This window comes from Scardinius erythrophthalmus (genome assembly GCF_964197995.2).
Source record: "Scardinius erythrophthalmus genome assembly, chromosome: 11".
Classification (NCBI taxonomy): domain Eukaryota; kingdom Metazoa; phylum Chordata; class Actinopteri; order Cypriniformes; family Leuciscidae; genus Scardinius; species Scardinius erythrophthalmus.
Genome location: NC_138231.1, coordinates 10122920 through 10147148, shown reverse-complemented (window position 1 = coordinate 10147148; position 24229 = coordinate 10122920). Strand labels below are relative to the sequence as shown.

The 24229-nt window shown below is 38.3% G+C and overlaps 1 protein-coding gene across 2 annotated transcripts; it reads right to left on the bottom strand.

The window, feature by feature from the left end:
* Positions 1-652: 652 nt before the first annotated feature.
* Positions 653-23848, bottom strand: trim54 (tripartite motif containing 54). Of its 2 annotated transcripts, XM_081378340.1 has the most exons (10): positions 23480-23813; positions 16047-16219; positions 13975-14031; positions 11307-11481; positions 9475-9570; positions 8862-9095; positions 5733-5755; positions 3425-3549; positions 3201-3310; positions 659-2860 (listed from the first exon to the last, which is right to left on the bottom strand). In XM_081378340.1, exons 1-9 carry the CDS (start codon positions 23666-23668, stop codon positions 3219-3221), a joined length of 1164 nt encoding a protein of 387 aa, XP_081234466.1. In that variant the 5' UTR covers positions 23669-23813; the 3' UTR covers positions 659-2860; positions 3201-3218. The 2 variants fall into 2 exon arrangements, with proteins under 2 accessions (XP_081234467.1, XP_081234466.1); XM_081378341.1 differs by lacking the exon at positions 13975-14031 and having other exon boundaries at positions 653-2860; positions 23480-23848.
* Positions 23849-24229: the final 381 nt, after the last annotated feature.

Below are 24229 nucleotides of genomic sequence, written 5' to 3'. Positions count from 1 at the left end.
TCCATGAATTGATCAGTGAGCTGACAGCACGAGTGACAAGGTCAGCGTCCGTGAGCACGTCATATATCTCCACTGCCATATATCCATAGCTGGTGACACAGAGACGAGCGGTTATTAAGTAATGGGTGGAAGTGGACTCACGGCTCCAGCGCAGGTGGGGGTGGATGGACCATCAGGAGCCAAGAGGTAAGATGCAGAGTGCCTGCCACTGCGATTTAGCCCTGTTCTCAACGCTGCACTTACTCAATGGACACACAGTCCTATTAGATCAGTGAAGTTCCAGAGAGAAAGCTGCATGCTGCCCGATTTAAAGAGGTTTCTGACCTTTAAATTGAAGTAAGAGGAACGGTTATTTAAAGAAAGCTTGCAGAGATGGGGATGCCCCTGCATGACAGGATACCCACCTCTTAAAGAACAGGATATGGATTTTGTGCAAATACTAGTTTCCAAGTTGTATAAATCATGAATCTTAGAAACAACTTGTACACCTTGGTTGGTAAGTTTTTACTGTTTACTCACACACTCTTAAAAATAAAGGTTTTTCACTGTAGTTCCATGAAGAACCTTTAACATCCATGGAACCTTTCCATTGCACAAAAGGTTCTTTAGATTATTAAACTGTTCTTTACTCAGAGAAAAAAATGGTTCTTTTAAGAACTGTTTATTGAAAGGTTCTTTCAAAACCCATTTTAGAACCATTATTTGTAAGCGTGTATATGCTGAACAATAAAATGATAAATTAAGCATAATGATCACACTGTTGTCTGTACAATTAAAGTGAATGGGGAACAGGGGTTTTCATGCTTCTAAAATGACAAAAAAGCACATTAAAGGTGCAGTAAGCAATTTCTGAGAAATATGTGTTGATATTTGAAATCAACCCAAATAACACACCCAAAAAAACAAAGTTGGGCGGGGCCCAGTGTGGTCCATTTGCAATTGGCGCAGGGCCCCCGAAAGCAGCACTGTTGCACTGCACCAGCCTAAGGATGGCCCTAAACACACACCCCTCCCTTCATTGCTCCGCCCTCAAAACGCATGAACATGAGTGGATGTCTCTTTATCATAGTTGAAGCGAAGCAAGATAACGCTTCACGAAAAATAAAGCGAAGATGACAAACGAGAAGGAAGAACAAAAATATACTGTATTGATTATTAGTCTAGAAATCTAGACAAACCCTTGCGGCAGCAGCCAGTGTCGTCTAGCAACTCTCCATTGGCTTGCGAGCTGGAAAAAACAAACTCTAGTCAGGCCAATCACATCTTGTGTAGAGTCGGTGGGTGGGCTTAACATAATGATGGCAGAGTTGTGAAGGTTTCGCGCGAATTCCCTGCTACTTGAAAACAAAGAAGAGCTGCTGCTGCTGTCGAACAGCGATCTTTCGAATCGGCTTTGGCCACGACTCTGGAAGACTTGGAGTTAAGCTTTTCGTTGAGAAAAAAAAAACAAAGAACGGCACTGAAGTCATTCTTAAAAAAGGAAGATGTGTTTGGTTCAACTAGCTCCGCTGGTGGGAAAACGCTCTGGTTGGTTGTAGCGCTATCCTATTGCGTGCAGAGGGAATTTGAAAGACAACCGTTTATCCCACCCCTCGGATTGAGCCCTGCCAATAGTGTGTTCCCAGACCCAACATCTTGATGTGGGTCTGGCTTGTCAGGCTGCATGATTATAGCTCCAGATAAACAATTACACACAAATCTGTTCTGTTATAATAGCAAACATTACAACAACAGAATATCTAAGTTCTGTGAAACATATCAAAGCCAATAATACACATGTGTGGAGCTGAAACAACGCAACCTCAGCTACCTTTTTCAGGCTTTTCTAATATGGGTCCTAAAGCTCTTCCCTGATCACGACCCATCTTTTTTCAGTGATATTCCCCTGGCCTTTTCTTTTTTGCAATGTCTCACAGCCATCTCTCTTTCTACAGTCTTCAAATCTCCCTCTTGCTCGCTCTCATCATGAGAGGACACGCCCCCTACTGCTGATTGGCTACAAGTGTTTTGGGGTGCTCGGTCTGATCCACTTTCAACAGCGGTTCTCAGAAATCGCTTACTGCACCTTTAAACATAATCTATACCCAATATTCCAAGTCCTCTGAAACCGCATGAAGGCTTGAAAAAGAGGCAGTGAGAAAGAGATTGAAATTTAAATCAAAGGATCTTGACAAGCAAAGATGCATCGACTGAGAATTAATGAAGAGATTCAGAAGGGATAATGATTTCATATAAGCACATGGAATATTGCACATGAGTCATAAAAACTTCTTTCATTGACTTTTAAAGTGATTTTTGGAGCTCAACAGCTCCTTACAAATAAAAATGGATGAAAATCAAATTACAAATGAAAATGTATTGGCATTTATGGCTCATTAAGAACTTTCCATTGCACAAAAGGTACTTTATAGTGGAAAAAGGTCCTTTGTATTATTAAAATTTTCTTCACATTAAGAATTTTTATTTTTTTTATTTCACATTAAGAAAATGTTTTACACATCACCTATCCATCACCTATGTTTTTCACACTAAAAAAGCAAATTCTATCAGATACAAAATTATTAAACCAAGTGGCTTCTGCAAACAAATGATACTAAATGATCTTTTCTCAGCCATTTGCAATTTCTTAATAACTGGTGTTAAGGTGATTTTTATGTATGTGGTTCACACAGGTGGAGTGCGTCACATCAACATTTCACCAGATCCAAATGTTTATGGACACCTTACAGAGACTTTAGTCAGCACATTTTTAATAGAGTTTGGTAGGAGATGACGAGTGTACTCAACACAATGAGTGCCACTGTTGCCAAGAATGTTCACATCACAGGATGGGACGTCTGCATGATCTGCCATATTCACACTAATAGAGAAGAGAAACACTTTAAATGGTTTTCAGACCATCATGTATCAATGTTAGAACATTGGAAAAAGTCATTTAAAAAAAAAAGGCTAATTCCCTTAAAGGACTTTTGACTTGCTTTCATTTGTGGAGCACAAATTTTGAGAAATGTCCTTTTATCCATCCAAGCCAATGGGCTCCAAAGTTGTTTGGCTCCCAGTGTTCTTCAAAATTTTGTGTTCCACAGAAGAAAGAAACTCATACAGGTTTGGAACGACATGAGGGCGAGCAAATGATAGCAGAATTTTCCTTTTTGGGTTAACCATCCCTTTAAGGCCATGATTTCATCTTTGAAACTAACCTTGGGTTTAAAAATAAGTTAGCATCTCCCTGATTCATCACTCCCTGATTGACCAGGTGAGTTGGCCAGGTCTCCAGGAGCTTCATCATCGCCGTCTTCCCCATCCTCACCTGCAACAAAAGTACGTTTCACCACTAAATACATTGCAATGCAACTTCAACTTACCAATGCAAATAACTGGACATATGAGAAAGATGATGTCATCATAGCTGTGAAGCCTTTACCTGATTGGAAGTCAATGCCTCTCAACATGTCGGCCACATCCTCCGTGTTGATGATGAAGTGGTCCATGCTCTCAAAGCCTGCCTCCGTCTGCTCAATGTTGGTGGCCTTGGCAGTGTCTGTGATCCTGTCAAGGACAGAGCGGTGAAGTTGCTCGGACAAATATAAAAGTGACGGATAGCGTTAGGTCCCAGTTCCTCCGTCTCCCCGTGGCTGCTGGTGACGCAGGTGCACGAGGCACCACTCGCAGTCTCCGCAGGTGGAGGGTAGCATGAAACATAAGACACAGCTAGACAGCGTTGTAAGCGTAAGCATTTTTCTAAACAGTTAGAGGTTTTGGGGAAAAATGTGATGAATGCTGATTCATACGTTATTGCCCACACTGCATAAAGTTTCATTTTGCAAAGAAAAGTTGCTTTTGGAAGCAATTAGCTAGCAGCATCAATGAAAGACTTGCATTTACTGAAGGAAATACCTGTGAAAACCTCAATGTTGAACGTTCATGTCTTTCAACTTGCAAATCATATTTTCCCAAATATGCTCAAAGTAAACGTTTTTTTTCAATAGCCGCTTCTTCAACTATTACCGCCAATTCTAATGTGGTTACAGCAATGTAAAGTACCAGTTATTTCACGAGTTCACATCTACATATAATTAATACAATAAGTTTATGCGTATTTGGCGTGCTGTCCGGGGGGAGGGCTCCGAGCTCGGAGTTAGGCCCGAACCCAAAGTACTCCCCCCCGTTGGTAAGAGTAGATGGAAATGGAAGTGTAGATGGAACTGGAAGTGAGGAGATGGGGTGGAGGAGGGATGCTGACAAACTTTCAATGAACAGAGACAGGTCTGCTGTGAATTTATACTCTGTCATTGAGTTGATTACTGATTAATCAACAGCTGTGCATGATTTGGTTAATTATCTGAAACTGCTCCTCCCGAACTTTGTTAAATAAAACTTCATATATCACTATAATTTGAACAGATAAATGTGCCTCAACAAATGGCACATTATTAAAAAATAGTTAATAATCCATGATCATTTCTCTTTCAAATTATTTTTTTTCAATGTTACATGTAAAAAAAAAAATAGGGTTGAATGTTTAGCCAAAATGGCTATATGAACTTACAAAATCGCAACATATTACAATCTTTTCTGTTCATATTTTTCAACTTTTTGCAAAAAGAAAAAAATCTGCATTGATTTTTCCCATAGCAGAGTTGAAATATTGTGCTTGACGAGGAAATTAAAAATAATCTTCAACTATAGTAAACAATGAAATACTGATAAAGAATGTAAGAGAAAAATAGTCAGCATACATCACTGAGGGATTTTACATTTTAATCTTACATTTCTTTTAACAGGTTTGGAATCAATAAGATTTTTTGTTTACACTTTATTTTGATGGTCGACTTTGCAGATACATATCAACTACCAGTCAGTTGAGTAGCAGACTGTTAGGTTATAGTTAGATGTTAGGGTTCAGGTGAGTAGAATAATTTGACATGTACTTGCAAAGTCACTTATAGTCAGTAGAGTGTCTTTTGGGGGAGTATTAAAAAATGTGCTAGCAGATAAGAAATTAATATTTATATTCAGCAAGGACGCATTGAATTGCTTAAAAGTGACATTAAAGACATTTATGTTACAAAAACAAAAGAAGCAGCAAAACTGTTTCAACATTGGTAATAATAAGATATTATTCTTGAGCAGCAAATCAGCTTATTAGAATGATTTCTGAAGGATCATGTGACTGAAGACTGGAGCAATAATTCAGCTTTGCCATCACAGGACTAAATTACATTTGAAAATACATTAGAATAATACAGTGGGTCCACAAAACTCTACAAATTAAGCGTTTGGAGCTGAATTACACGCAGAAGTCAGCAGAAGATAAATAAGTGGTAGGATGAGGGATTTCAATAAATCCAGAATCTTTCCCACACTATTGATGTAGATGGATGAGGGATTTCAATAAATCCAGAATCTTTCCCACAATATTGATGTAGATGAATGTTATGAACCAATGCATAATACAGTGGGTTGTTAGGGGTGGGAGGCTGGTTGAGTCATTGTCTGTGATGTTGTTAATCATGATTGTTAGTCTTTAGGAGGCATCAGATATTGATGAAGCACACATGCTGAATATGGTTTAGTTTAAAGGGACAGTTCAACGTAAAATGAAAATTCAGTCATCAAGAAAGTCATACACGATATGTAACATGATATCAGTAAATGATAACAGGTTTTTTATTTTTGGGTGAACCATCCCTTTTAGACACTTCAAAACACATCACTCATAGCTGACTTACTTCTTGAACACTTCTTTTGTACTCTGTGAACACAGCAAAGAAGAACACTCGTTTTAGGACTACAGGATTCTGCAGCAGATTAAAACATAAAACCCCCAGTCCTCTTCAACATAGTTTCATGCGCACATACTAAATCACAGACACTTGTTAGGCAGCCTCCTTTGACATACTGTTTGCACTGAGAAGTGCTAGTTAAAAAAGAGCAGCGCTGCACCTGAGGCTTTATAGTGAAAGCTGTTTCAAAAAACAATTTCACCTCTCCATCACCTATGTTTAAAGTCTCTTTCTGCAGAGTGCAGCTCTCAGGCATGGTGAAGTATTGACCGTTTGAGCCACTAGTCAAAGGACAGGGATCTGTGTTCCTCCGTCCCCAGCTGTGGGAGGTTTTCGCTAATCAATGTCAGCCCCCCTCCATGGGCCTTGTCATTAAAGGATGCTTGAAATGTACCAACAGGCACAGTGTCGATCAGCAAACAGCATACGCAAGGACTGGGTCATTTGCATCAAGCATCTCTGGGTGGCTCTGAAAGCTAACAGCCCCGCCACTGTTGGAGCATTAGCTCCACACAGCTCAAAAAGTCTGTTCTGCTGTACGGTTCAGAGAGCTGGCCAGTTATCAAAACTGATATGAGGAGAATGGAAGTGTTCCATAATGGATGCCTCCGACGAATATGCCAGATATTTTGGCCTAATAAGATCTCAAACAATGAATTGTACAAGAAAACGGGAAGCTGGAGTGTCACCAAGGAGATTACACGAAGACGCTTGAGATGGCTAGGACACGTGTTAAGGATGGAGCAGGACAGCATCACAAAAGTTGCCCTAAGATGGACACCACCTGGTAAAAGAAAACCAGGGAGACCCAAAACCACCTGGCGCAGAACTGTGACACAAGAGCTGGAACAGATGAACCTGTCATGGGGAGAGGCCCAACATGCTGCCAGGGACCGAATACAATGGAGAGTGCTCATTGAAGCCTTATGTCCCATAGGGGATGAAGAGAAATGATGATGATGATGAGCTCAATAAGTCCACGTCACATATTCACAAGCACCTGTACCGCCAGAGGTTTGCGTGAGTTTGATGTAGAAACTTAGAAAGTGATCATTTAAGACAAGGTAATGTTGTCTGTAGCTTTGCAAACTATTATGAGGAAAAAAAATGTACAAAACAAATCTTAAAGGCACACTATGCAAGATCTGTACCTTAATATAACATCTTCTAAATAATTTCGATGGTAAACAAACTCGTAGTAGAGCGAATCATCCAGATAGTAAAACCAGCAATGCAAGTCTGAGAGGTGGCGGTGGCGCCCCGACAAATCTCGCGAGAATCACGACTTGCTTTACGGCACGACGTCACATACATCAACATACATCAAATATGAAGCAGCCTCTATGGAATACACTAGCGCGCATTTCAGACGTGAATCATGGTAGAGTCGACGAAGAAAGCGCGGTCGGAAGAGTGCAGAGACGGCTCTGCGCAAGTGGTTTTACGACAGTAACGTTAAATACAAGTATTCCACAGCGACTCCGTGGAAAAACGGAAACTGCATAGTGTGCCTTTAAAAGCCCGTTTTCCACTTCATTAGCACTTTTCAGTTTTATTTATTCTTACATATTTTTGTTCTCAGAGGAGGCAAGGGAGGCCGTGTCTCCTCAAAAAAATTGGATGAGAAAATAATTGATATTACAAAGAAAAAAATTACAAAATGTGACATTAAAAAGGTCTCTCGTGCCTCCCCTGAGCCTATTGACTTTTAACAGACCCCTTAAAGTGTGCGCTGGGTTTGGTGGGGGGTAATTAAGAATGAATTGAGGAAAGTCACCTGATAGGAGGCAATGCCTCCATCACACTATAATTGAATATGATCTGTTATGGTTGGATATGATTGATTTGTGCAATAAATCCTGCCTCTTGTTTTCATGCACGTTGGCAAATGGGCCTAAATGAAGAAAATGATGGCGTTAATGGGAAGACTAATTAGAAAAGTAAGTAAACAACTCACCCACTTAGATATCACTGCTGATTCACTGCGAAGAACAGCTGAACTTCATTACACAAATAAAATATATTGTTTAAATTGTTACTGCCTTTAGTTATTATTTTGGAATAAAAAATGCGTAAAAACACTAACTTGATGAGATTTATACTTGGTGTTAATAAATAGAACAATAATTATATAGTGTAAAAATAAAAAATAGAATTGTATTTGGTCTTTATGTAATGTTTATTCAACCAGGAAAATGTAAAAACTACATGTAACAGGGACACAAATTTACATTTGATATATATTTATATATATATATATATCTCAAATGTAAAAAAAAAAAAACTGAGGACTTTGCCTCCTCATTTTAAAACACCACTGCAAGCCACTGGTTTATTCATATATCATTCAACTGATTTTATGCAACATTTAACCCCCCCCCCCCCCCCCCCCATAAAAATGGTGAAAATGTATTATTTTTTCTGGCTGTTGACAGTATTTTATGATTTATGGAGTGATAAAAATATCCAAAATCCCCTGTGTAGAAACCTTTAAAGGTTGTATCAGCGATTTCAGGCCCAAACATAAATGATCACATTCATCTAATCTTTCCTAACGATCCGCTAGCTGCCCGCCCCATAAGCATGCCGTCAAAAAAATGCGTCTCTGTAGGCAGCCTAGGCTCTGAGATCTGCTCACAAAAACAGTTGGTTTCACCAACACTCAAAACCAAAACAAATAGTGTTCCAACCAATCACCGACAGGGGGAGGGTGTTGTGAGGTTTTCGCGTGACGCCGTCATAGGCAGCCGTGCACGAGCGCAAAACCTCACAACACCCACCCCTGTCGGTGATTGGTTGGAACTTGGAACACTATTTATTTTGGTTTTGAGTGGTTGGTGAAACCAACTGTTTTTGTGTGCAGATCTCAGAGCCTAGGCTGCCTACAGAGACGCGTTTTTTTTGACGGCATGCTTATGGGGCGGGCAGCTAGCGGATCATTAGGAAAGATTAGATGAATGTGATCATTTATGTTTGGACCTGAAATCGCTGATAAAACCTTTAACTCTTAACATGTTGTCAAAAAAAGTTTTGAACCTGACAGACAGACAGACAGATAGATAGATAGAGTTGTACCTGCAGAAACACAGCCATCTGAGGTTCCTCCATGGACTGGATGGCTGTTTCCACCAGTTTGACGGACATCTCTAAGTGGTCTCCTTGGAGACGGATAAGGGAGCGAACATGGCTTAGTTTTTGGTCTTGATCACGGCCGACAGTCTCTACTAGTTCCCTTTTACGCTCTTCAAGGATGGCAAAAAGTTCATCAAACTTATCAGAGATGTGCTGCATCTGTCGACGACCATTTTCCTGCAAAAGATTACCAGCGACTGTTTTAGTTTAAAGTAAAAGTTAAACATCAATAGTTTCAACAAAAAAAAAAAAATGTAAATACATTTTTTTAAATATTTAAAAATCATCACTGTCTAGAGATGGGCAATATAGCAAAAAAAATTCTCTCGATGGACGGAAGCATTTCAGGATACTTTTGTAACATTATAAATATTTGCCCTAAAATGGCTTAAGATTGCGAATCAGAGGGTCCATCATTTTACCTAAACAGCCACTGCAGCCAAGAAGATTCAAAATGTTTAATCATCATGAATATATCTTGAATATTCAATATATCACCCAGTCCTATCACACAATATCATAATTGTTGTGGTTTACAGTAACATTTCTTTCTCACCTTGACAGCCCTACAAATATCCTCCATCTGTGAGATCAGGGCCTGTATTCTGTCATTTCCTGCCATCAAGATGGCTATGGCATCATTTAGCTCTGTCTGAGACAAAACAGCAGAATATAACCAATTGTGACAGGTCTTCATAAAATAAAAGGGGGGTTGTATTGGTCAAACACATGACCAATGCACTCAACGTGTCATCTTTCACAAGAAAGCCATGTCAGACTTGGCTATGCGACTTGTGATAACCACACTTACAGACAAGAGAACAGCATGTGAACTAAAAGCCGAGATTGTAGGAACGTTACCCGTCATGACTGATCAAACTTAGCTGATTTGCATTTGAAATGAGTGATTCACTGTTTATAGTGGGCCATGACTAAAAGAGAAAATGTCATCATAGCCACCTGGCAAAAATTATGGTGGTTTGGGAGCCGGTTTGGCCATCGACCGCCAAATATGATCCTGCAGCGTTATGTCATTCTGTTCCAGTTCCCCAAAACCAAGAGTCACAGAAGTAAATATACTGTAGAAATACTACAAGAAGAAAGAGACTTTTTCTGATGATGAGAATTGACCTTCAGCATAGGAACACTGCAAATAACAGATCAACATATGGTGTCCACCATGCACATGCTTTTCTATTGGGAAAGGCTGATACATTTAGTCATTGTTCATCTGGTGGCTGCTGAAGGGAAAGGGAGAGAGAGAGAGAGAGAGAGAGAGAGAGAGAGAGAGAGAGAGAGAGCTGAGAACAGGCACTTACAGAGGACAAAACTGACAAATAAAAGGTAAAGACCAGAAGAAGCTGCTATGACTCAAACACAACAGGGAGGAGTGACTCATTTCTCAGGGCCAGTTGCACCCTGGTATGAAGACCTTCATTACTAGCCATTTCACAAGAGGTGCAGTAGGCCAAGACCTCAATATCATGTAGGTTAAGAAAGCATCCGAAAGTGACAAAACTGCTGTGATGCTGCACGTTTTTTGTGTGACGAAACACATTTGTCCTGTTTTTTGTTTTGTTTGTTTGCTTTTTAACAACCTTAATCTCATAAGTATCTTGATCCTGTGCTATTATTTGTGCTTGCTATAGAGCATTGCAATTGCTCATACTTAGTCAAGTCAAGTCACCTTTATTTTTATAGCATCTTCACAGTAATAAACAGGTAAATTCCGACGCAAAGCAATAGTGTCATTATTCAGCTCAAGTCAGTTTTGTTCAGCTCAAGTCATTGTTGATTCAGTTCAGTTTAATAACCAAATAAAAGTTCATCAGTTACAGAGAAGGAGGATAGATGATGTATTGACTCATTATTTAAATGTTGATTTTGAACAAAAAAGTTACATAGTGCACCTTTAATATGAAGGAGGGATGCGACTCTGAGTCATATTTAGGGGCCGGAATATCATACAGACTGGGTGGGCTCTTTTAAACTTGACTTCTTGACTAATCTCTTCAGAAAACATAAATAGCTCATTTGTTAGACAAATTAGATGCAGCAAAAACTGAAAAAGTAGGTCATTGGTTGAAGAGGAAGCAGTCATTGGATGAGACAGGAGTCAGGGCTGCTGGTGGTCTGTGTACTGTATGTGTGTTCACATGTGAGCGAGTGTTGATGCGAGAGAAGTTTGGTGAGATCGAACCACTTGCAATGTGTGAAACCTGTTGGTCAGCGTGTCATAAACACATCTGTCTAGTTGTCCGCACCACAGCCTCAAAACAGCCTGTGTTTTATTCTGAGGTCATTCACACCACAACAAACTAAGTAAAACAAACTTTAAACAGATTGTCTGGTTGATGAAGTCAATTATACTGTATGCAAATCCTCTACCTTTTGTCTCTTGTAGATGACCGGCAGTGGGGCCACATCACAGTCCTTGTGAGCCCCGAACACCTTGCACATGGAGCATGTCGGTGTCTTACAGGTGAGGCAGTAGATGTTGATCTTCTCCTCCACATGCTGGTCACACATCAGCTGCTGTTGGTCTGTTTTGGGCAGGAGTAACCTGTGGAGTCAAAACAGAAAGAGATTTACGGTGCGGTGGAAAGGTTAAAGATTTGCATTGGTAAATCAGAGATTGCAAAATTGAGCTATCACCACTGTGCCCTTTAGCAAAGCGCTGACCCCAGGTTTCTCCAGAGGAAAAAGTAATTATGATAATAAATATAAAATATAAATAAATATATAATATTACATAATTTGATGACACAGCTAACCTGCTATTGGGGTATGTTGTCAAACAATTTGAATATTGATCTTTTTCAAAATTTAGTGTTTCTTTTTTTTCTGGGCAATAACTGGCAAACAATAGCTTTATTTTAAAGTCAGTTTCTGTATAGACACATACTGCTCCTTACAGTATAAACAAAAAAGATAATTTTTCTTGACCGATACGGTTTACTTACCTAAAAGTTTTGAACAGTAAAATACCGTAAAACAATTATCAAAGCAATCAAAAAGCAAAAAAATTTATTTTCATTTTGCCATACAGCACAACACAATGTCCAGCTCATTATTTTAACATAACCATAGATTGAAATTCTAGAATTCTAAAACTACAAATAAGACTATATACTGCAGAATTCAAATTCAAATTTGAATTAGAATTGTACAATAGAATTCTTCCAGTTTGCTACCTTCAAAATTTAAAAGACATCCTTAATTCAGTTCTGAATAGCAAATGTCACTGGTTCTAAATTGTGCATGTAATGATAAACTACACACAACAACAAGCATTCTTTCTTTGTGACATGGGAGGTGAGATATCACTTCCCCTGAGGTGAATCACTATAACGGGAGCTGATGCGAAAATCTGACGTTAAAGGCATTTGCGGCAGGTGCTCCGTTTAAAAATGATTGATGCAACTAATATGATATTCTGTCCTAAAATGGGCACATTACTCACATAGACCTTTTCAACAAGCATCTGTCCTAATCTGTCTTCTCAAGTGGAAAGAGATGGTTCGTATGTGCAGTGTGTTGGCAGCAGGCCTGTTCAAAACAGAATATGTTGATGAAAGACTGCCATCCAGTGGATGTCTGCTGATAGGATAGTCATATGAAACTATATTATGGTGAATGGATTTATTACTACAGGATCTATTTATGTATGGCTGTCAAGTTTGTGTAAAAAAATTTAATCTCATTGAAATAACCTAACTAAACAAATAAAAAGAAATAAAAACATTTTACTTCCATAATGTGATTTATTTCAGAGTGAAGCAATATTCAACAAGAAAAAAATAGGATGTGAATTAACTAGACATTTTTAAATATTTTGTGTCGACTTTTTAAAAATGTTAAAACAAAACACATTCACATTACATTTAATAAGATTTATTTTTCTTACCCACTGGGCAATATTTTTTTCTTGTTTAAAAAAAAAAAAAAAGAATTTTGGTAAGATGTATTGTTAAAACTAGAGAAAACATGACCTAGCTGATATCACACAAAAATATGGTACATTTTAATAGATTTTTTCCCCCAATTTTTCTTGTGCGTGTATATATATATATATACCATCACCTAAAGGATTATTAGGAACACTTGGGCTGCATTCAGCCCCGACAAAACGTTGCACAACGTTTTTAAACAGAAACGGTGATGTGTTGAACACACTGTTCTGATGACGCAAGAGTTGCAACTATGGCAGCCGAGAACTGAAGGCCATTCTTTGTGTTCTTTGTGAAGAATTTTCTGAGCCTGATGAAGTCGGTATAAATATGTGTTTAATACTACAAATTATGCCCGATGTTACAGTTACTGCACTTGCCGCCCAGAACAAAAGAGAACATCCCAATCGAGTGAAGGGATTTGTGGAAACTGAAATGGAAGCACACATCTTAGGCTACCTAATTCAGACTAAAACACATCTATTTAGCCTCACATACTGACTTTATTTGTAGTTCATACTGTTTTAATACCCTGTATTTTCTTTCTCATTTTTAGGAAAAGCACTTAATTACCATTGTTTATTTCTATACCAAATGTCATACACTTGCAATGAAGCTAAAAATATAAACAACTACATCATTATGTTGATATCCTTTTACAATAAAACTTACGACAAACATGTCTTCTAATATCCTCAGTTTTTGCGTATACCGAGCTGCATCGAACATACTTGTAAATTACTTTCCTTGAACCCATTGCGCGAGTTCACTTTAATACCGCGTGCTTTATATACATGTTGCTGCTGATTGGACTGCAATTCTGTCACACCCACCAAACAAGAGAAAACTTAGAGAAGGCCGTTAAAATCGATTCCCTATTTTCGTTTTCGAAACTTGTGTTGGTTGGTCCGATCGATTGTACAATCGATTTTCGAACATAAAGTGACAGCCCTACTCGTTACAACAGAGGTATGCAGCAAAGCATTTGTGAAGCCACAACATGCACAACCTTGAGGCGGATGGGCTGCAACAGCAGAAGACCCCACTGGGTACCACTCATCTCCACTACAAATAGGAAAAAGAGGCTACAATTTGCACGAGCTCACCAAAATTGGACAGTCGAAGACTGGAAAAATGTTGCCTGGTCTGATGAGTCTCGATTTCTGTTGAGACATTCAGATGGTAGAGTCAGAATTTGGCGTAAACAGAATGAGAACATGGATCCATCATGCCTTGTTACCTCTGTGCAGGCTGGTGGTGGTGGTGTAATGGTGTGGGGGATGTTTTCTTGGCACACTTTAGGCCCCTTAGTGCCAATTGGGCATCGTTTAAATGCCACGGCCTACCTGAGCATTGTTTCTGACCATGTCCATCCCTTTATGACCACCATGTACCCATCCTCTGATGGCTACTTCCAGCAGGACAATGCACCATGTCACAAAGCTCGAATCATTTCAAATTGGTTTCTTGAACATGACAATGAGTTCACTGTACTAAAATGGCCCCCACAGTCACCAGATCTCAACCCAATAGAGCATCTTTGGGATGTGGTGGAACGGGAGCTTCGTGCCCTGGATGTGCATCCCACAAATCTCCATCAACTGCAAGATGCTATCCTATCAATATGGGCCAACATTTCTAAAGAATGCTTTCAGCACCTTGTTGAATCAATACCACGTAGAATTAAGGCAGTTCTGAAGGCGAAAGGGGGTCAAACACAGTATTAGTATGGTGTTCCTAATAATCCTTTAGGTGAGTGTATATATATATATATATATATATATATATATATATATATATATAGAGAGAGAGAGAGAGAGAGAGAGAGAGAGAGAGAGAGAGAGAGAGAGAGAGAGAGAGAGAGAGAGAGAGAGAGAGAGAGAGAGTACTAAGAAAGAAAATAGGATTTTTATTATATATATACCCATATTAAGTGTTTGCTACCAAAAAGCTCTTTTTTGTTTGTTTCATCTGTCCATAGAACCTTTGCAAAGTTACTGACACTACTGGAATTTCAAACGGGACGGGTTCTATGGTCAGATGAAACAAATTTTTTTTTTTTGCTTTTTTGGCAGCAAACACTTAATATGGGTTTGGTGCACACAGGGATAAAAAGAAAATGGAACCCTATAGAAAATGAGTGGGAGATTCTGTATGGAGGAATGGTCTCTGATCTCTTGTCAGGTGTTCTCCAAACTCATCAGGCATTATAGGAGAAGACTCAGAGCTGTTATCTTGGCAGAAGGAGGTTGTAAAAAGTATTTAATAAAAGGGGGCAAACAATTGTTTCCAACGTGTTTTGGAGAAAAACATTTATTTCATAATGTGATCCCCCCACCCCCACCCCCACTTTCAATTCTTTTACTTCAATGAAAGGTTAGATTTTTGCTATTTTTTTAAATAAAATATCAAAAGGATTAACAATGCAGATTTATTTCTTACAGCAATCTTTGATCATATTTACCAAGGGGGCAAATAATTCTGACCAGCACTGTATATGTAGAGGTTGTTTCAAAGACACAAAAGATCAGTTGTGTGTGTATATTCACACAACTGATCTTTTGTGTCTTTGAAACAACCTCTACATTCAGGTGACCTGCTTTCCATCAAAGACACATTACTAACCACGTTACATTACGTATTCATGATAAGCACCTCAGCGTTTGTTACAAAAGGCCTCAAAGTTTATCTGTCTTATTATACCCAATTACGCATATTTTTCACAGGAGGTCTCATGACACATTGTTTATTGCCACAGGGATAAAGCGTCCTAGTTATATTTAGTGTTTTGGCAAAGGATTGCAGCAGTCACCAGAGCCTCAGGTCCCATGTCTCTGTTGTGTTTACGTGGCGTGGCAGAAAATCTCCCACATGTGGGTAAATCACATATTTGTGTCACTACACAGGGTTTAAGCCTCATTGATGAAACAGAACAAGTGTCGGTTAGTGGCGTGTCACTAGACTTTTGTAACAATTTAAATTTGTTGGCATACAGTGTATTTTTGCTACACGGCTCGGGGGGTTGCTGGATCTCTATACAGAAAGGACTGCTTTGAATCCTCTATAACAAATAGCTTTCATTCATCAGTGCTTCCAAAACAGATATGCTTGTTCTTGGAGCTTGGAACAGGCCCAGAAAAAGCCAGCGCTTTGGAGATGACTCCAAGTCGAAACTGACCTGGTAGACTCTGATTTGTAGATATCAATGATATTCTCCACTAACAGGTTCCTCTGAAGGCCATATACACCATGCCGGTCCAATATCACTTCATGGCGACAAGATGGGCAGCGGAAGCGTCCCCCTGAAGACAGAGTGGTAGAGCCCCGGTTTTGCCAAAAAGAGCTAGAGGCCTAAACCAGTAAAAGAATATTAGTAAAACATTAAACGGCCAGTGCACACATTAGCGTAATTTCTGTAAGCTAATGGGTGAGTCAACAATATATAATTTATGGCATTTCACATACAGTTATTCCTTTAAGATTGTTTCATCTTCCATGTGACTAATATAGCCAACAAAATAAAGTAGGACTAAGAAAAGAGCAGACCTGCTGTATGGCCAAATTAATAGGTGAATGAATGGATGCCTTCGCCCACCAAACGGTGTAATTTGTCTGTCAGTTATCTTAGGGTAATTGTTAAAAGTGAAAGATGAGAATTAATATAGATGGATAGCAGCTCTCAGTCATGGTAAAGTCTGGCCGAACAACGTCACCCACACTGAGAGGGAATACTAATGGCTCCACTGAGAACCTCATCTTGATGATGAGATGCCTAGACTAATACCTCAAAGAAACAAAGTAAAAGAGTTTTTGCATAAATCAGAAATGCTAAATGATTATTAATCTCTATTTGTCTGCTTTGCCTCTAAGGTCTTGTTTCAAACTCACAAAACAGTAGTCGGCTCAAAAATGACTTTTAAGTAAATTCTAAAACTTTTCAAGTAAATGAAGTTGAGGAATAGAATAACTTCGGGAAAATAACAACACATTTTTCATATTTTACGCTTTAAATGTCCAAATTAAATGCCAAATTCACAACAGCACACAACAGCTTCTCGGCGGCGTCACTGAATGTTGTCAACAACAGATCCGGTCCTTGAATTTGAATGAATTAGCGCGGCATCATCAACTGACAATTTTCGCTGCTGTTTGTATCACTCCGCTTGTCTGTGCCCCTCTTACTATAACTGTTACATGGTCAAATATTATGAATTTGCTTTTGGGGAAAAGGATCCTATTTTTCTTTCTTTCTAATTTCTAAGTCTTTACCTGTTTATCAACCGTCTTTTACAATCTTATGTAACTTTCAATTGTTATCTTCCTCCATAAAAAAAAAAATCACTCTGCTTGTCAGTGGTTGCATATTCCAGTCAAGAAGACGTGGCATTTTCAGTGGCCCCCCTCTCTGCAGGTTACATCGATATGACACTATGTCGACACGCGACTGAGCCGAACCATTTAAAAACAACGATTCATTCACAAGTGGCTGTCTCAGGGGGGTGAGGGTGTATGTAATTGTGATTGTCAAAACATTTGGTAACTAAATAGAATTTTATTAAGTTTAGTGACAACATGTTACAATGTTAACATTGTACAATGACTGGCAGGATACAGTTTTTATTATTGCTTGACAAAAATTTCAAGATTTCAATTCCATTCTTGTGATTTGATTCCGATTTTGATTCAATATTGACTAATTTGGATACATGTTTATTTTAAATTTTATTTAAAAAAATAATCTCACCTAATGCTGTAAACATAGTGGGCCCAATCTGCTGGTATTATTAAAGGTTAAAAATAACAAATTAAATTAAATATAATGCAGTTTTTGTTATAATAACAATTATTTAATGACATGACATAAGTAAAAATATAATAAATATGTAATATAGTGCTCAGCAAAATCTCCTCTCTAGCTATTTTTTCTATTCAGTTAACATGCTATGGTCATTAAATGGCTTTCCTGAGGTAAATGTAACGTTATGTGACATAATTGTTCTCCTGCTGTTATATTGACCTCTTTCCGTGGTTGAAAAACACTAATTGGTCGATATTATGTATACTTTCGGTAAGTTGTACTGCATCTTTAAAAAAGTAACAGATGATCGGTTCACGTGCACTTGAACTGAGGCGCTTTTGTCTGCATTTCGTAATAAAATTGATGAAATCTAAGAGCTGAGAATCCGCAATTTTTCTGTGCGTGAGAAAATGGATGTGTGGCGTGAGAGCGTGTGAAAAGTGTCAATTGCGTGAGTCTCACGCTCAATGCGTGAGAGTTGGCAGCCCTGCCGGTTTTTCTTAAACACAAGGCTGCATATTTTGGCTGCCACTTCATCAAACGTCATTGAAGGCCATCTCAATTTGAAGGATCCTTGGAAGGCCTTTCGTTTCGTGTCCTTCATTTGGCCTGTTTTGAAGAGTGCATCGGATGTAGCCTATCCTTCGCGGCCTTAAATTCCCCACAATCCTTTGCACACGAAATCACGAAAATAAAACTGACGGAAAACGAGTCAGAGTTTATTATGAAATGTAAAACAAAAATAATGTTTTCAGACATGAAGCAGATGTTATCTTTTGTTTTGCCGAGGAGTCTAGCTTACAAGCCTCAAATGGACTGAACAAGTTTCTACATGAGGTAGCCTATAGGCTACAACAGTTGCCCAAATCATAAGACCTTAAAATTACATCTTTATGGTAGCTGCAGCCATATGTTTTAAGCAACTTTCATGTCGGCTAATAGGGCTTGGGTGTCGTGACGTCATACTTGGCGTGGCGGCCATGTTGATGGCCTCGCGAATGTAAACATACAGCAAGTCAACGGGGAGAAGCAGAGTTGGGAGAAAGAAAAAAGATGTTAAAATCCCGAAAAGGATGTGGAATTTACGGGGATACGTTAAATAGGGAAGCAAGGGACCAGTATGTGGACAAAATCGGCAAAAAAAAGTGTAGTTAGTAGCTGTCAACCCTCCCGTTTTTCCGGGTTTATCACGTATTTGAGCTCTTTTCCCGCTGTCTTCCCGTTTTAGTATTTACCTATAAAATATCCCGAAAAATTACAATTTCAACATTCATCTTTCTGTTGCTATCCCTCTGCAAAACTGCAGCATTAACTATGCGAGTTGTGAAGCTAGGTCTAACGTGACTTTGCTTGCAGATTGGCGTGAAATCGTGCTCTCACAACAACCACGCTGTTATCTAAAAAAAGGCCAATATCACGCTAAGGTTGCCTTCAAGTAAACAAAACGATGCTTTGAAAACATCTGTTTCGCTGGAAGGGCAAGGGGGTAACAACAGTACAGAGACTGACAGGTCCGATGGGAGGGCTAACATTAATGTTATGAGAGTAACGTATTAAAATACGGGATATTTTACAGGAAAATTTGTCCACATACTGGTCCCTGGTTTCCCTATTTAACGTATCCCGGTAAACTCCACATCCTTTACGGGATTTTAACATCTTTTTTCTTTCTCCCAACTCTGCTTCTCCTCGTTCGACTTGCTGTATGTTTACATTCGCGAGGCCATCAACATGGCCGACACGCCAAGTATGACGTCACGACGCCCAAGCCCTATTAGGTAGTTTATGTTGTAGAACAAAATGTGGAAGTAATTTTAACTACAGACTTTTACTCATAAATCCAAAACCACTTTTTCAAAATCCAAAGAGGAATGCCAAAACTGTTCCAGATTTTAAAGTCCGCGTGAACCGGAAGTTGCAAACGACTTTTCTCCAGTGTTGTGACGTATTTCCCAGTGAAACGGAATATTGAACAGAGGACTATGGCAAGCCATTTTAACATTTAACAGCTAGACTGGATATGTGTTGCAGATATCTGTAATTCAGTTTTGCCTAGTCAAAAAGAACATTTCAGATATCCGCAACTACATTCTTCCTATCCATAATTGTAATTTCAGATATCCACAAAGACATTCTTCCTAGGACAAATGACTATGGCAAGCCGTTTTAGCTTAAATTGTACCCAACCTTACTCGTCCTAATTGCATTTTTACTAGTAAGAATTAAATTAGAGAGCTCTACAATTCAATTCTTACTAGTAGCAATTACAATTGGAGAGCTCTCTAATTCAGTTGTTACTAGTAAGAATTAAAATTACAGAGCTCTCTAATTCAATTATTACTAGTAAGAATAACAATTACAGAGCTCTCTAATTCAGTTCTTACTAGTAACAATTCCAATTAGAGAGCTCTACAAATGAATTTTTGCTAGTCATATGTCTTCATTGACTTCCATTCATTTTTAATTACGGAGCTGTACAATTGATTTGTTACTAGTAAGAATTACAATTAGAGAGCTCTACAATTGAATTGTTACTAGTAAGAATACAATTGCAGAGCTCTTTAATTCATTTATTACTAGTAACAATTTAAATAGAGAGCTCTCTAATCCAATTATTACTAGTAACAATTCCAATTGGAGAGCCCTCTAATTCAGTTGTTACTAGTAAGAATGCAATTGCAGAGCTCTTTAATTCAATTACAGAGCTCTGCAATTATACATATCTTTAATTTGTATTTTTACTAGTAAAAATTCAATTAGAGAGCTCTCTAATTGCATTCTTACTAGTAAGAATTTAATTAGAGAGCTCTCTAATTGTAATTGTTACAAGTAATAATTGAATTAGAGAGCTCTCTAATTGTAATTCTTACTAGTAACAATTCAATTGTAGAGCTCTCTAATTGTAATTCTTACTAGTAACAATTCAATTGTAGAGTTCTCTAATTGTAATTCTTACTAGTAACAATTCAATTGTAGAGCTCTGTAATTAAAAATGAATGGAAGTCAATGGAGACATATGACTAGTAAAAATTCATTTGTAGAGCTCTCTAATTGGAATTGTTACTAGTAAGAACTGAATTAGAGAGCTCTGTAATTGTTATTCTTACTAGTAATAATTGAATTAGAGAGCTCTGTAATTGTAATTCTTTCTAGTAACAACTGAATTAGAGAGCTCTCCAATTGTAATTGCTACTAGTAAGAATTGAATTGTAGAGCTCTCTAATTTAATTCTTACTAGTAAAAATGCAATTACGACGAGTAACGCTTGGTACAATTTAAGCTAAAACGGCTTGCCATAAATGACATCACTTTTGCCATTCATTTGAATGGGGTTTATCATTACAGATATCTACAATTCAGTTGCAGATATTCACTATGTGAATTACGGATATCTGCAATTGAATTGTAGATATCTGTAATTCTAGTTTGAGATATCTTCAATTAGATTCTGACTAGTCATAACTCCAGTTCAAGATATCTTTAATTCACCTCAATTCAAGATATCTACATGTTCCTTTGCAGATATCTTAAATTAAGTTTTGACTAGGCGAAATTACGTTGCAGGTATCTGTAACTGGAGTTATGTCTAGTCAAAATGGCGTTGTAGATATCTCAAACTGGAGTTAGGGATAGTCATAATTTAATTGTAGATATCTATTATCAAGTTAAAGATATCTTGAAATTAAGTTTGATTAGAGATATCTGAAATTTGAGATATCTGTAACTTTTATTCTGCCTAGTCAAAATGTAATTACAGATATCTTGAATTAGAGTTTTGACTAGGCCAAATGACGTTGCAGATATCTGTATGCATGCATCACACTTTAGGCGGGAGCAGAGCGTGTTGTTCAAATCATCAAATCACATAGCACCTGTTAACTGTTAACTTTAATTAGCACTGATTAGCACCATGTCGGAGCAACCAGAGTTTTTAATCGTCTTTTTTCATGCTGTTTCAAACTGAAAAAATAAAATAAAAAATAAGAACTAATCTGAACTAAGAACTTTGTTTCTCATCTAAGGAAGTTAATGTTATTGTACTTTCATGAATAGCATGCATGTAAGCATCTTTATTAAAGTGAATTAGTGTGAATCTTTTTCATGCATAAATCTTACGGCAACAACAACCTTTTAAGCATGAACATAAACATAGCATTGTAAAAATTATTTTATTTTTTTTGTATATAAAAAACATTTTCTGGTGTTTTTTTCGATTACAGCCTGATTCTTTCTTCTTCCATTCATAGAAATAAAGAAATTAACCCACTTTTTCTTTGATTATGGTGGGGAGGGGAAATGGATATGTAAAATAGAGCAACGTCATGCACAATAATTTGCACTAGTCATAATGACGTTTGAGATATCTTTAACTTTCATTCTGCCTAGTCAAAACTGAATTACAGATATCTGCAATTGTCATTTAAGATGTGTGACGAGTTGAATGTCATTTTCAATGACGTCATTGCAGATATCTGTAATTCAGTTTTGCCTAGTCAAAACTGAATTACAGATATCTCTATGTCTTTTTGACTAGTCACAATTACGTTACAGATATCTTGAATGACAATTCCAACTATCCAAAATGTAATTACGACTAGTCAGAAAGACATTGTTGATATCTACAATGTTAATTCCGGATAGTCAAAATATGCTTTTAAATGTTAAAATGGCTTGCCATACTGGGCAGGGTTTTACCCTAGCGCTCCTCCTCTCCATCTCTGCTCATAACAGACTAACGGTTTGAGGGGAGTGGTTAAGCGTTTCCCAAACCAATTCCTCAAACCTACGTCATTAGAGAAGGTCCTCCAATGCAGAGGGGAGGGGCATTTTCAGATTTTGATTAAAGATTACAAAGCCAAAAAATTTTTTTGTGTGGATTGACTTGCATGGATGAATTGTTCACCACAAAACGATCAATTTAGGCAAACAAAGTAAATATGGTCAATTTTGATTTCATGTGGACTTTAAAGGGGTAGTTCACCCAAAAATGAAAATTCTGTCATTAATTACTCACCCTCATTTCGTCCAACCGTAGGACTTTTGTTCATCTTTGGAACACAAATGTAGATCTTTTTGATGGAATCTGAGAGCTTCTGTCCCTCCATTGGCAGCTACACGTTGACGCTTGAAAAACTTCAAAAAGAGATTGTAAAACTAATCCACATGAATCGAGCCGTTTAGTCCAAATTTTCCGAAGAGACTCGATCGCTTTATATGATGAACAGATTTAATTTAGGTTTTTATTTACATATAAACTCAGTGAACATAAACAGAAGCTAAACCGAACCTGCTTGACACATGAGAACAAACCTCTTGCGGAAGCTCAAACGTGCTGCGTAACACAAGAATGAACCTCATTGGTTTTTGCTGAAGCTTCTGTTTATCACAACTGATGTGAGGGTTGATGAATGTTTATATGTGAATAAAAGCCTATATTCAGTCTGTTCAAAGCGATCGAGTCTCTTCAGAAAATTTGGACTGTCTAAACCGCTCGATTCATATGGATTCGTTTTACAATCTCCTTATGAACTTTTTGAAGCGTCAAAGTGGCAGTTGTGTAGCTGCCAGTGCAGGGACAGAAAGCTCAGATTTCATCAACAAGATCTTCATTTGTTATCTGAAGATGAACAACAGTCTTACAGGTTTGGAACGACATGAGGGTGAGTAATTAATGACAGAATTTTTGTTTGAACCCTTTAAGACTTAAAACTGAACAGCTCTATGTTAATGGAGTTTCTTGATGTTACAGAGAGAATGACCATTCAACCTGACAAATAGGACACTAGAACGCTATAATAGGAATGAAGCAATACCTGGTAAACATCATTGGCACACTTCCTACAGAGGTTGTGCTGGCAGGGTAAGATGACCACAGGCTTAGTGAATATCTCCAGACAGATGGGGCAAATGAGCTGCTTCTCCAAGTTCTCCATTGAACTTGAGTCTTCCAACCCTGCTTTGAAGCCCAAAGTGAAGTTCATCCCAGCCTGCTTTTTGGACATCTTTCAGCCAACAAAAGTAAGATCCTAAACTTTCTTTCCTTCTGTTATTCTTTTTGCCTCTACTCTAGTGCCAGTCTTCATCCAGATCGATCCCCAACCGCAGAGTGGCTGTGGATATATTTGGGCTGTGTTTGTACTGGCTTGGGTTACTGTCCAAACTGCACTCCCCCTGATATCCCTAAGAGTCCACGCTTAGCGCTCTATCATAGGGGCCCGGGGCCAAGTGAGGGAGGGGTAGGAGGACAGATTTCTCTGAGCTGTGTTATCTCGGGTAACTTGAGGAGAGGGTGGGCTGGACTGGCAGGAGGAGACAGAGCAGCTGGCGTACGCGGCTCAAAGCCTAGCGAGACAACCGGGCCCATGAGCATGAGCTGGCGCCGATGACATTAAACACTTAAAACAAAATTAAGTGCTTCAAACGCACCCTGAATTCTGCCACTGGATAACATGGAAATGACATGGTTACTTGCAAACCAAATCTTTATGTATTCCATATACTAAATGACGGCAGCAAAAACTATTATATAATAATTAAATGTTAGACGTTGACAATCATGCAAT

Bases quoted from the DNA above. Each gene is read 5' to 3' on its own strand.
- trim54 (XM_081378340.1), bottom strand. From the start codon at position 23,668: ATGTCCAAAAAGCAGGCTGGGATGAACTTCACTTTGGGCTTCAAAGCA. The intron at 16,220-23,479 runs GTATTGCTTCAT...TTACTGGTTTAG, and splicing joins GTGCCAATGATGTTTACCAG to GCCTCTAGCTCTTTTTGGCA. The intron at 3,550-5,732 runs GTAAGTCAGCTA...TGTCCTTGACAG, and splicing joins ACAAAAGAAGTGTTCAAGAA to GATCACAGACACTGCCAAGG.